This window comes from Physcomitrium patens, chromosome 15, assembly GCF_059467195.1.
Source record: "Physcomitrium patens ecotype Gransden chromosome 15, ASM5946719v1, whole genome shotgun sequence".
Taxonomy (NCBI): Eukaryota; Viridiplantae; Streptophyta; class Bryopsida; order Funariales; family Funariaceae; genus Physcomitrium; species Physcomitrium patens.
The window spans coordinates 8546997-8559756 of NC_143424.1; the positions used below are offsets into that span (position 1 = coordinate 8546997).

General features: G+C 31.7%; 1 protein-coding gene and 1 pseudogene across 4 annotated transcripts; both read right to left on the reverse strand.

The window, feature by feature from the left end:
- Positions 1 to 1400: 1400 nt before the first annotated feature.
- Positions 1401 to 4041, reverse strand: LOC112292005 (uncharacterized). Of its 4 annotated transcripts, none has more exons than XM_090256360.1 (4): positions 3846 to 4041; positions 2515 to 2688; positions 2240 to 2408; positions 1401 to 2081 (listed from the first exon to the last, which is right to left on the reverse strand). In XM_090256360.1, exons 3-4 carry the CDS (start codon positions 2396 to 2398, stop codon positions 1767 to 1769), a joined length of 474 nt encoding a protein of 157 aa, XP_090112486.1. In that variant the 5' UTR covers positions 2399 to 2408; positions 2515 to 2688; positions 3846 to 4041; the 3' UTR covers positions 1401 to 1766. The 4 variants fall into 4 exon arrangements, with proteins under 4 accessions (XP_090112486.1, XP_024395835.1, XP_024395832.1 ...); XM_024540067.3 differs by having other exon boundaries at positions 2515 to 2583; positions 3846 to 4031; XM_024540064.3 differs by having other exon boundaries at positions 3497 to 4016.
- A 1467-nt stretch (positions 4042 to 5508) lies between these two features.
- On the reverse strand, positions 5509 to 6749 carry LOC112292114 (beta-1,6-galactosyltransferase GALT29A-like; annotated as a pseudogene).
- Between the last annotated feature and the right edge of the window lie 6011 nt (positions 6750 to 12760).

Below are 12760 nucleotides of genomic sequence, written 5' to 3' on the forward strand. Positions count from 1 at the left end.
AATTAAATTGACCCCTCATCCTAACTATTATTAAATAAATAATGATTTTTGGAATCATTTCTCCATTAATAGATCTTCAATTAATGAGAATCAACCACATTCATCATGATTACCATATTCTTCATCAAGGGTGGATTTATTTAGTAATAGGATGTTACTAATGTCATCACAATTTTTGGTGTTACCACCGCAACTTGCCATCCACCAAATATCACCACAATTTTTGCTAATACCACCACAACCTATCCTAAACTTGAATTGTAGAGTTTTGCCATATCTCACATATTTTATAATTATATCACAATTTACTCTATCATACACAAATCCAACTCAGCTTGCCATTTAGAAATGCCATCCATCCCAGCTCATAGTCAAATACACCATCTTGCAACTACCTCATAGATATAAAGTGTTGGTTTTCAAAGGCTTGCAAAAGATGGACGTAGCATATCTTAGCAAAGTCTTGTCTTCCGTGTTCATTTGGTTCATGTGCCACCAAGTTGATGTAGATCGAGCAGATTTGCTATATCAAATGACACTAGATGCCTCCCTTTCCAATGATCATGAAGATTGTAAAATTGTTATCATCAATTATTACAAATAGGGACATTGGAGCTATTTTAGTGGTGCAACTCTTGTTACAAAAATCCTAAAACCAAAGGAAAAATTGAAGGATTTAAAAGAAATGTCAAATGAGAAATTTGAGAACAAAGTATATTCTAAAAAACTTTTGGCAAAGAGGTTCATGCTTGTAGACACACAAGGATTCTTGTTCAAGCTCTTAAAGAAAGAAAGAAGCTTGACAAATAAGTTGCTTGTTTAGACACAAATCAATATTGTGGTTTTGTAAATTGACTGTAATTAAATTAGAAATAAATAAACTAGTTGAAAAAAACAAGGTGTTAGAAAACTTCCAAGGACCTAAAAATAGGTCACAAGAAACAAGATGACAAAGTTAAAATATAAATGTTTAGTCTCATCTCTATTTATACCTACATTTGCAAGTGTAAGAATAATGAGGATTTTTCTGCAAAGTTTTGGAGTTAAAAATCTACTTATGAAGACCAATTCAAGATTAATTTTAAAGAAAACATGTAAAATTTTCCTTACAAATACAGAAACTGAAGCGAAATATCATTTGCTAACTATCATAACAATCCGGTGGTACCACATTTTGGTTTCACTGCTGATGGTTGTGCATGAAGATTTGTACAGAAACGTTTCACTTCTACAAGAGCAACCTGTACACAACTTTCAGTCCAGCATAATACAATGACGTGGGAGGAATTATACATCATCTTCTCTATACAATTTGCATATTGTAAGTGGTGCTTCAACGAATTGTGGTCCAGGACTTGCATGCAAAACAGTGATAAGTGATCAACAATACAACTCTGAAATGACTTGAAAGCTGTGAAAATGGACTATGTGTTCAGAAGCCAACATTTGTGAACATGGCATTGCGCTTCATGAGTAGAAGAGAAGTGAAGGATAGAAGCCATGTTCACAAGAACTAAAAACCCTACGTGATCCAGTAGTCGAAATATGAAGAAAAGCTACAGATTTCTCGAGGTCTAGGTAAGCAGGCTATCGGAAAACAATCGCATGGTGTTCTATGAACATCTGTGTTAGCTGCCAACGTCATTGATAGCCAGGAAGAATAATATTAGGTACATCTATTTTACAGAGACCAAGGCTCAAACTCAAGTCTTGACTACAAGTTCAAGACAAGCCCAAATTTTCTTAGCTGCTTGAGTAAGACTCGTCTACCTGTCCCCAAGCTTCTCCTCGTCATCATCGGCCATTTCGAACGCGTCAACCGCTAATAACTCAGATGGACGTTCAGAGAGCTTATCGTTTCTAGCAGTTCTGACACTTCCTCTTAGCTTTGTAGATTTATGTGGAGCAGACTCCTCCAACTCGCCTCTGCGGGTTACTCGAGTATCTGATTCTTGCTCCAAAGAAGTCAACCTACTCGGAGAATTACTTGGAACCCCTGATTTGCAATTCTTCAGTTGTTCTTGCAAACTCTGCACCTGCAGCTTTAGATCGTGTATTTCCTTCTCCTGCATCAGGATGACCTGCGCATCCGATACATGGTGAGACATAATACGGCATCCAGCAAGCTGAAGATGAAAGAAAAGCCTACGAACTACCACAATCGTTTTATGAAGCCCACTTTCTTTCATTATACTCCCTCTGTTTCACAATTAAATAACTTAAGGAAGATCAGACTTACTTCTTTCCTCAATGCTTCAAGGTTGGTCAAAGCCACCTCTTGTTTCGTAATAGTAGAGGTTCTATCTTCTGATTCTGTCTTCATGTCCTGCTTCCAGTCTGACTGACTAGTCAAAATCAACACCAATAAGACCAACCCCAAAGCCATGGGGCGTGACATCTTCAACTACCTGCAGAACGCCAACCATGTAAATTTGTAGTGCTGAGATCTGTGCACTTCCTAAGGTCGCCAGTCAATTAGCCATTTGCATATGTAAATTAGGATTGAACCAGTACCTTGCAATAGACAGCCTTCAAACCTGAACAGGTCAATAAAATGGTCTATCTTAATGCAGCGCCTTCTTTCTACACGAACGCAGATCTAGTGTTAAAAATGATCCCCTGTGCACGATGTCCACGAATTTAAAGCCCATGATCCAATCAGAGCTTGCCGTCTGGCCATCACAACAACTGACACAATTGCATATCGTCAGGTTCCAGATCACTGCCTCATCTATGTTCTCGGCAGACAAAAGTGTTCAAACGGCAGGGTCTGCAAACTCAATCCGGAGAACTTGATCACCCAAACCATTCAGAGTGTACGACTACTAGTTTACAATATTTTGTACAACAAAAGCTCATATCGACATCCTTAGAATCTTTAGGTTTCAACATCTTTTCTTCTTCTATATGAAATTCCGGCTAGTCACGCTAAAAAAAGAATATACTTTTTTAAAGCAAATGTGAGATCATTCTAAATTCACATATTAAGGGCGTCCCCATAAACCACTTCTCCAGACCTCTGTGTCACATGGATAAAAATTGTGAAACCAAACTAATATGAAATTCGGGCCGGGCATTTCCCAACCTCAGGTTAGGACGTTTCGTTACCCACTTTGCATCTACTCTCATAAATGTTGAAGAGCCTCTTGAAAATAACAAAGTACATCACAAACCATCAATCCTAGTGCAAAACTTCGAAACCCTAAGACGAGATAGGACAGACCTCCTCTGACTCCATACGCCAAGCTCAATTTGCGGCATCAGTGTCATAAGTTCCTTACAGACATTACCGAAAACTATGCAGTAAAATTCCAATCACAACCAAAGTATCAGAAAAGGAGGAAAAAACATAAGACGTTCGGGTATCCTTCCGTCGTCACAAAACTAAGAGTGATAACGCTAATTGACGCTGTCCGATGACTAAACAACCACGCAAACTGATAAAAAACTAGGTTTGCCACGAAAGCAGAGGCAATAGGGATGATCAGGTACGTACTAGAACCAAATCAAGTCACATCCAACGACGATTCCCACAGACAAAAATCAAACTTAGACTCGTCCTTCCTTCGAGGCTCTCACAGCACCTGCACCTCAAGCTACAAAACGAGAGAGGAATTTCGAAACAATTCAAAGGAGGGTTCTCCACCCCACAACCCCTTCCAGCCTTCTACATCTGCAGCTGCAGCTGAGCTGCACAGTGAGCTTCCTGTGCACACTCACAAGCTCCTCGAAGCAGCAATTGCGTGCTACGCCCTGATGCTCACGCCCATCTACCGCAGCAACCCCAACTCTCTAACCACACATACCCTATTCTTCACTCTCCAGTGCATCATTGAGCAACCCACCTCAAGCATTGCCCCAAAAGTGTTAGTGAAGCAGTGCTGTTTGTCTTGCACTGTGTTTTACAACAGTAATCTGGTGTCACAATGCAAACTTGGCTAGTTTCACTGCTCCATGGAACTCATTACTTAGCATTCTCCTGCTTGATTTTAACACCCATGTTTTTGTTTCGGAAGTGATATTGTTCTGGTTCTGGGAATGAATAAAACTGGCGTGATAAATAGTTGATGATGCCACTTGTAGCAGGTTCTCCTTTGCTTGTTTGGAATAATAAAAGCTTTGATGGTTCCTGATAATGTGACATGTGGTGCAAAATGAATCTCTATGGCCCATTTTGAGTGCGAACTGGAAGCGCTGGTTGATGATTGGGACGGGGTTGGGAGGGTAAAGAATGTTTGGATTCATGATGTGTGCACAATGTACATTGAATTGGTGGTTGTGAAGAGTACAAAACTCAAAAAAAGTAAGTGTGCTCTGGAAAAGGGTGTATGTTCTAGTGGTGTTCAATGAACGTAATTTCGTGTTTGAGATTGTGGTTTACTGCTATGTGTGAAAGTCTAATTTTATTTTTGGTTATCGTGACAAATAACAGTGAATCTTGACTTTTAATATTCGATGCCGCTTTTTGCATTTAGTGAACCACACGTTGGATTCTGAAAGAAATCCAACTGAGCATGATCCAAGCTTAAAGGGCTTATTTACTTTTACGTGGTCATTAAATTTCAACCATAAACTTATCTGACTCAACCATATTAAGTTTTATTTATTAGAACTTTATTCACTTGGCCTATTTAATTGTGGTTGTCATTATTCTTAAAGCAATAAAATTGCAATTTTGATAGTATTAATTTTAATTTTAATTAAACATGTATTTAAGCTATATAAAAAACATAGTGAAAATTGAGTACCAACCAATATAATTTTTATTTTATATATATATATATATTCTAATTATAAAAATTAGATATTAACATGAAATAAAAAATGTCACACTTATAAAGTATATATCTTTATAATAACAAAACAAAAATAAAAAAACTAATTTTGAATTCATGTTATCCTTAGACTTTATTTTAACATTACTATAACCACTCAAAATGTATAATTTAGAATAGAAGAATTGCAAATCAATATTATATTTTTTAATGCAATGAAAAAAAAATAATGTTGGTAATAAGAGAAATTATTTACATTATAAAAGACCTAACTACAAGGCTATTAATAGTCCAAAACAATTATGCATATATAAAATTCAAAATTTAAGTTATAAAAATAAGAAAAATTAAAAAATGATAATATTTAGGAATAGAAGAAATCTTATAAATGTTTTTGGTATTTTGTCTTTTTAATCTTATATGTCTCTCTCTATATACATATATGTATGTATAAGGGAATGTTAAAGCTACCCAAGTTTTTACTACATCAACCTACCTATCTAGAACATCATTGCATCTTCCTTTCCACATCCTAGTTCCCATTGAATTCTCCATATACCCAACCAAGACATCAATCTTGTTTGTGATGTTCATTAGTACAGGAATTGAGAATCTTACTGCTGACTAATAAAATTATCCCCCAAACACACACAGGAGGAATGCAAATCCTGCATATATTCAACCAAGACATCAATCTTCCATATGATGTTCATCAGTACAGGAATTGACAATCTTACTGCTGACCAATAAAACTATCCTCCAAACATGTACGTAGGAGGAATGCAAATTCCTGCATCACAAGAGAAAGGAATTCGCATGTGATGCAAGGGAAAGGAATTGAATGATTACTCTTGCTATTCGAGTGACATGTCATGACAAGTTCATCATAGAAGACATACTCCGCTTCGTTATTATGTAAGTGAAGTTCTTTTTGCTGGGCCGTGTGGTAGTGGTGCCTGGACACAGTCTTGTTTGTACTTGTTCGTTTTCTAAATCTATGAAGATCAATTTCACAGATACCCAACGCAAGCATCACCGCCTGCTTGCCTGACAAGTAGTGAAATCCTTGCACCTATAGCCATTCATTCACTACCTTCTCAGTTTGCTCCACAAACTTGCGCACCGAGTACCACTTTGCAATGCGCGATGTCAGAGTGTCAAAATGAGGATCGGTCACCAGTGGAGGCGCCACATGCACAGGGTCACACATAGCCATGTCCATTAAATAAGGCACCTGGCTGACTTACATCACGATCGAAATATCGTCTCTGTGGGGATGGCAGTAGCAACGCACTCGATGTGCACATTTGTGCAGAATGTTGCTATTCATGAACGCAATAGTTGTCATTTCTTCCACATGCTTCTCAAACCCTTTTATCCTTACGTTATTTAGCCGCACAACTACCTCATGTGCATCAATTGCCTCTTCCAACGTATTGTTTAATAGGATTCCATTGTTGCCCATTACTGTACACGTTTCATATCGTCTTCTCTTACTATTGCTACAATGATGATGCCGATCAATAGGCTCCTTAATCATTATTACCAAGCTCTGTATTATCTTAGGATCGCACCACTTCTTTACCACCCATGTTCGCAGCAGAGCTTGAAACTGCGACCAGAATGAAGGATACCGTGGTGTAGGTAGCCGCGATTGCCAACTTCCAGTTCTACCTCGCAGCCTACAATGTGGATCATTGCTCCCTTCTAGAACCTCTTTAATCGCAGCCTTCTCATGCTCCATATTAGGCTTAGATATCACGAATGCCAGGAAAGTACTGTCATTCGTGATATCACTTCTGTACAAATGAAGTTTTCTCTCTTGCCCTGACCCTATAGTAGTCGCTGATACTGTACCAATGTCTCGCCCGAGATATGTGTGACTGAGGTGATGGAGGTGACATACCTTTTTTTTTTTTTTTTTTTTTTTTTTTGTAATACACATTTGGGGTGCCAGTGAGTGATGAAGCTCATTTCTCATCATGTACCTTTTCATTCTCTGTTGATAATCCACTGAACTCACGCTATTGGTCAATTAGATTATATATCTATACATAGACCTACATATAAGTACTACACATAAGTGATTTGTATCCCCTTGTGTACTGCATCTTGATAGTAAACATTCTTCTTCTTTAATACACGATGCAATTATCAGATTGAGGAAATGAATTTTTATAGGCTGAGTAACACCGTACCAACTTCTATCAATTCCATCAACCACTCTGCACTGGACATCACAAGGCTATGGCACAAAAAAATTACTTCAATTTTTAGTCTTTTTACAACTTATCACATAGAGATATAGTCACTCATATTCCTATTTTATCTCTTGTGAAGATATCTTATAAAGCTTATATTCTTGAAAAACATCTTTGCCATTCAATTCTTTAATCAAGTTTGACTCCTAGAAACAAATCACTTCAATTAGTACATTTAGACTTGTGTAGATTATTACATATAAAATCTTTATGTAGATCACAATATTTTTTAATCTTTATTGATGACTTTTTAAGACAACCTTAGATCTACTTCTTCACTCATAAAGAAGATGTATTTGAAACTTTGAAAAGATTCAAAACTATGATTGAAAAAGAAATGAATTACAAAATATCTTGCCTAAGAAGTGATTGTGGAAAGGAATATATGTCTAAGGAATTTACTTCCTTTTTTTTTCAACTTGGCAAACAATATCAATTAATTATAGTATAAAAATCCTAGTAGAATGGAATTGCCAAAAGAAAGAATATATGCTTCTAGTAAACAATGCACTCTTTTCTTTAGTGCTAATCTATTAGTCTATCTATGAAAAGAAGTAGCTTGTATAGCAAATTATATCTCCAATCAAATTCTTCATTGATAACATCATTAATACTCTATCTTCACCAATTATCAAATGTAGGGCTTGATTTAGATTATTAAATTTAGCCACTATAACTCTTTGTAAATAAAAAATCTAATCTCTTTCACTTATGCATGTTTGGTTGCATAGCCTATTATCATCTACCAAATATAAACAAACTATAGTCAAAAGCTCAAAAATCTATACTTATTGATTATTATGACAATCCTAAAGCCTACAAATGTTTCAACTATATCACAAACAAAATGATTATTACAATAGATGTTAATTTTGATGAAGATAATTTGAAAACTCTACCAATTGCATCTTCAATATTCTCTAGTTATGACATCTGTTACTTCTTTTTAAAACAAGAAGCAAGTATTCTAGTCCATGACAATCATAGCAATGCTTTAGCTTTTAATAACTTACTTGATAATATCATCGGTACTCCATTCTCACTACTTATCTTTTAAAACTCTCTAACAACAATTTTGATACATTCTATGTATTTTTTAACCAATGACATATTCCTTCTATTTTTTTTGGCATTCTATACATATAAAAAAAATAAACTATCAAACTCAAATTGTATTCTTTTTATAACACCAAAACATGCAAATATTTATCTTATTTAATACTCACTCAAAGACAATAAGGACAAAATATTCTTTACAAAAGTAGACTCCAAGAAAGACTATCATCAAGCCATGGAAGATGGGCTCTCTTTTATTGCTAAGAATGACATTATGTCCAAAAAAACATATAATAAGTTTAAGATGGGATTTTAAAACCAAGCCTAGCATCAACAATCAACCACCAAAGAAGAAGATGTGACTCATAGTATGAAGATTTAAATAAGTATATGGAATTGATTTTGATGAAGTCTTTGCCCCTGTAATAAAATGGTCCATAATAAGATCTCTTGTAGCTAGAACTTCCCTAAAAAAACCATCCTATCTAACATCTAGATGTGAAACAATCTTTTTATATGACAATCTTATGGATGAGGTCTATATGGAGGAACTACTTGGCTTCTTCAAATCCAATCATGATTAACTTGTATGTAAACTTAAAAATTCATTCTATGATTTATGACAAAATCAAAGAATGTGGTGCAAAAGGTTAGATACTTACCTAAAAAGTCTAGATATAATCTAAAGTATAAGTAATCGCAATCTTTATCAAATTGGGATTGATGACATGAAAACAATTCTTCTTGCCTATGCCAATGACCTCTTGTTAGTTGGAAGAGATACCAACAAAATACACTAGTTAAAACAACATTGGACATTATAGTGAATATATGAGTGATTTATATCTTATCAATGAATATTTGAGCATCAAATTTAAAATTTTATTGATGGAACTATTTCTATTTCAATTGCAATATACTGAAAAGATAATATAAGAATTTAGAATATAAGACTCAAAAGATGCATATATATTTCTATCTTTTAGATTGTTGTTCTTTACAAATATGAAAAAGCCACTTGTGGATCCTTATGAATATTGTTGAATGGTTGAAAAACTTATCTTTCTTACAACAACATGACTAGATATCTCTTTTGTAGTTAGCAATGTCTCGAGGTACATTTCAAAATCACAAATAATACACTTTGAAGCAATGAAGCATATTCTCAAATACATCAAAATAATCTCTAATTTTGGACTTTTTTATAAATTTAAATTTAATAAAGTGACAAGCTATATCAATGCCAATTAGGCATTATAGTGTGATAACAAAATTATATGATAAAAAATAGGAATAAGAATATTATTATAAAAGAGCTTAATAGAAAGAAGTAGTAGAAAAATAAGGATAAATGATAGGAAGGTGGTAAATGTTTTAGTCTTAATCCTACTTTTTGTAGAAGAAACTTCTATTTGCTTTGAAGGAGTATAAGTGCTTCATATCAAAGTAAATGAAATAAGTAAATAATATAGACATCTTTAAAAAAAATTAATAATAGATTTAAGCAAAAATTACCTCAAAGAGGACCGGTTGTAAACTAAGGTCAAAATCAAACCATGAGGCACAAAATCATGTACCTATAGCAAGTCCAAGGTTTTTTTACAAATTAAAGAGTAGATATTGAAAGTAGACTTGATAAGACAGTTTAAGAATTAGTTTTATATCATTTGGATTAATATTAAGATTTTGAAGGATTTTTAAAGTTAAATGATGTGTTCAATAGATTCAAATATTGAGAAATAAAATAAGTTTTTAAGTTTAAAAGTTTTGTGAATTTTTTAGCATATTCATAAGTAAAAATTTGGTGGTTTTTTTATTATGCTTGTTGTAAATGTGTGGAAGAAAGTTAAGGTCAATCAAGTAGTTAGATTGAAGAATATGAGAGTTTTTATAGATTGTGGTCTTAGAAATTGGGATTTAGAGGTTTAATGAGAATTTTCAAGATACTTATCAATCTGCTTGTTGGATTGATATATAATTTTTTTAATAATAGCTAATTTAACTTTAAATAATTTTTCAAAATTTAGAATCAATTTAATGGTGAAATTAAGAGATTTTTACTCTAGAATACTAACATCAAGGTTGAAAAAGGAGGCAAACTGACATCCAAGAGAAGTTTAGAGATTAATATCTATTTGATATATACAATATTCTTTAAATTCTTTTTAATTTTTTTTTAATTTAGTATTTATAAAATTTAAAAATTTTAAATTAAAATAAATGATTCAATTATTAGATATTTAATTTTTAATCTATTAAAGGATTTGATTAGGATTTAGAATTTTATTAAGATTTAGGGTTTTATTAAGATTTTATTAGGTTTTCACCTAAGATTTAGTTAAGATTCATTAAAATTTCAATTAAGATTTTATTTAGGATTTGGTTTAAATTCATTAAAATTTTAATTAGGATTAAATTAGAATTAGATTAAGATTTATTTAGGATTTTTTAAAATATTTTTTACGTTTACGTTTAAATTTTTTTTTTTTTTTTTTTTTTTTTTTTTTTTTTTTAATTTCCTATTAATAATATTTTTAAAATATATATATATATATATATATATATATATATATTTAGGATTTTATTATTATTATTCTTTGAAATTATTTTTTGACTTTTATATAATTAATTGATGATTTCTTTTAAATTTTCTTTGAATTGATTAAAATTTGATTAGGATTATTAAAGATTATTTAAAGTTCATTTGAAATTCTATTAGACTTAATAGAATTATTATTGCATTTCTATTTACCTTCAACAATTAGGAACCTAGTGCATTCTTTTGCAAGAATATACATAATATGTCATCATCATATTTTAAAAATTGCAAATCTAGAAGAGGCTACTATTTCACGCTAGTTGGAGCACCAATTATATGACAAAGACAACCAACAATGGCTAAATCTTCCAAAAAATCTAAATATATAAACTTATTAATAAGAATTATAAGAGCTATTTGATTTAGATAGTTACTTATCAAGATTGGAGCCATTTAATTATGATCTTTTTTACTCTCAGTCAACAACAAGAAGAAAAATCTTATATTAGAACTCCAAAATAATCACACTTTATTCTACAAAAACCAATCAACAATCAAGTTAGCCAAAAATCTTATATTTTATATAAGAACAAAATACATCAAAGTACATTACCATTTCATCAGAGAAATACTTAATTAAAATAAAACTACTTTATATATATATATATATATATATATATATATATATATATATAAGTAATTAACACGTAGACATTTTTTTTATAAAAGCGCTACTTCAAAATAAATTTGAGTAGTATTGAACAACTCTTAGTCTACTCAAATTTCATCAATCTACTCAAATTATATCTTTTGTGAATTATATAATAACTTTGTAATTCTTAAAATTCTTGAATTTTGCTCCTAAATATCTTTTCATTGCTTTTTCACAACTATTCCAAGTACCATGAATACAAAGGACTAATTCTTTTTTAACTGCATAATATTTTTTTATTGCTACTATAGAAGCTTTATATTGATTAACAAAAATAATATATGACTTATAGTCTTTTTACCCTACATGATTAATAATTCCATCTTCAATAATATACTCATCCAACCATATCTTTATTCACATTCAAAAAATACTTCACAAAATTATTATTACTTTTAAAATTTAGATTTTTATAATTTAGGATTTTTATAATTAATTATAAAATTTTATAAGTAAGATTCTATAATTAATTATATAATTAATTAAGGTTTTTTATAATTAAGGTTTTTAAACTTGGTTTTTTAAGTTAAGATTTTAAAGTTAGAATTTCTAAAATATTAAGATTTTTTAAAAACTCAAGTCTTTCCTTTCATAGATTCTTCTAATATAGTGACTACTAAATTTTAAGCACCTTTCTACTTTAGGATTTTATATATAGAACCTAAGACAAATAATTATTTTATTTAAAAAAAACTAACACTTTCTAGTTACAATAAGTTTTTTTAGAATTTTTCTATCTCGCTAGAGACAAGCCAGAAGTCTCATGTTCTACCAAATCAACATTGTTTTAATTGCACTCACCATATATCTAAGCAGCCCCTTTGGTTTCTTCACTCATTTGAGCTGTAGCAGCCTTGGTGTCATCATAAGTTGACATATTGATGAAAAAGCTTAGGAAGTAGAAAAAAAAATATATATTTTAAAAAAAAAATGTTGCAATAAGTGCAATGATGACAACAAAGAGGTTTGTTGTGATGCTTGCAGTCAAAATTGAGAAAGGTAGAAACAAAAAAGAATATTTGATTTCTTTGTAGCACATGGTGACAAATACAATAAAATTTGCACTCAAGAGTCATTGCTATAGCTAGCCACATGGTTCCAAATTTGTTGTAACTCTGCTAAGTGATAAATGTAGATTGAGATTTGTCAATCAAATTCATCTAAAACCTTATTTTTTAATTTATTCTAAAAATAAGAGTTATGCTTCATAAAGCACCATTCATTGAAGTATAAATCTTATTTGATATCAATCTTTAGTCATCTTTAAAAGAATCCAAAATACTTTCATGATGCTTTATAAAGAAGTAGAAGTTGAGTTATCTTTTGGCTCAATTTAGAGACTTGACCGTACTATCAAAGCTAAACAACGGTTACAATATATGGATTTTTTATTCTTTAAATTTGAAAATAAAATCTG

Bases quoted from the DNA above. Each gene is read 5' to 3' on its own strand.
- LOC112292005 (XM_090256360.1), bottom strand. From the start codon at position 2,398: ATGTCACGCCCCATGGCTTTGGGGTTGGTCTTATTGGTGTTGATTTTG. The intron at 2,082-2,239 runs GTAAGTCTGATC...TCGGATGCGCAG, and splicing joins TTGAAGCATTGAGGAAAGAA to GTCATCCTGATGCAGGAGAA.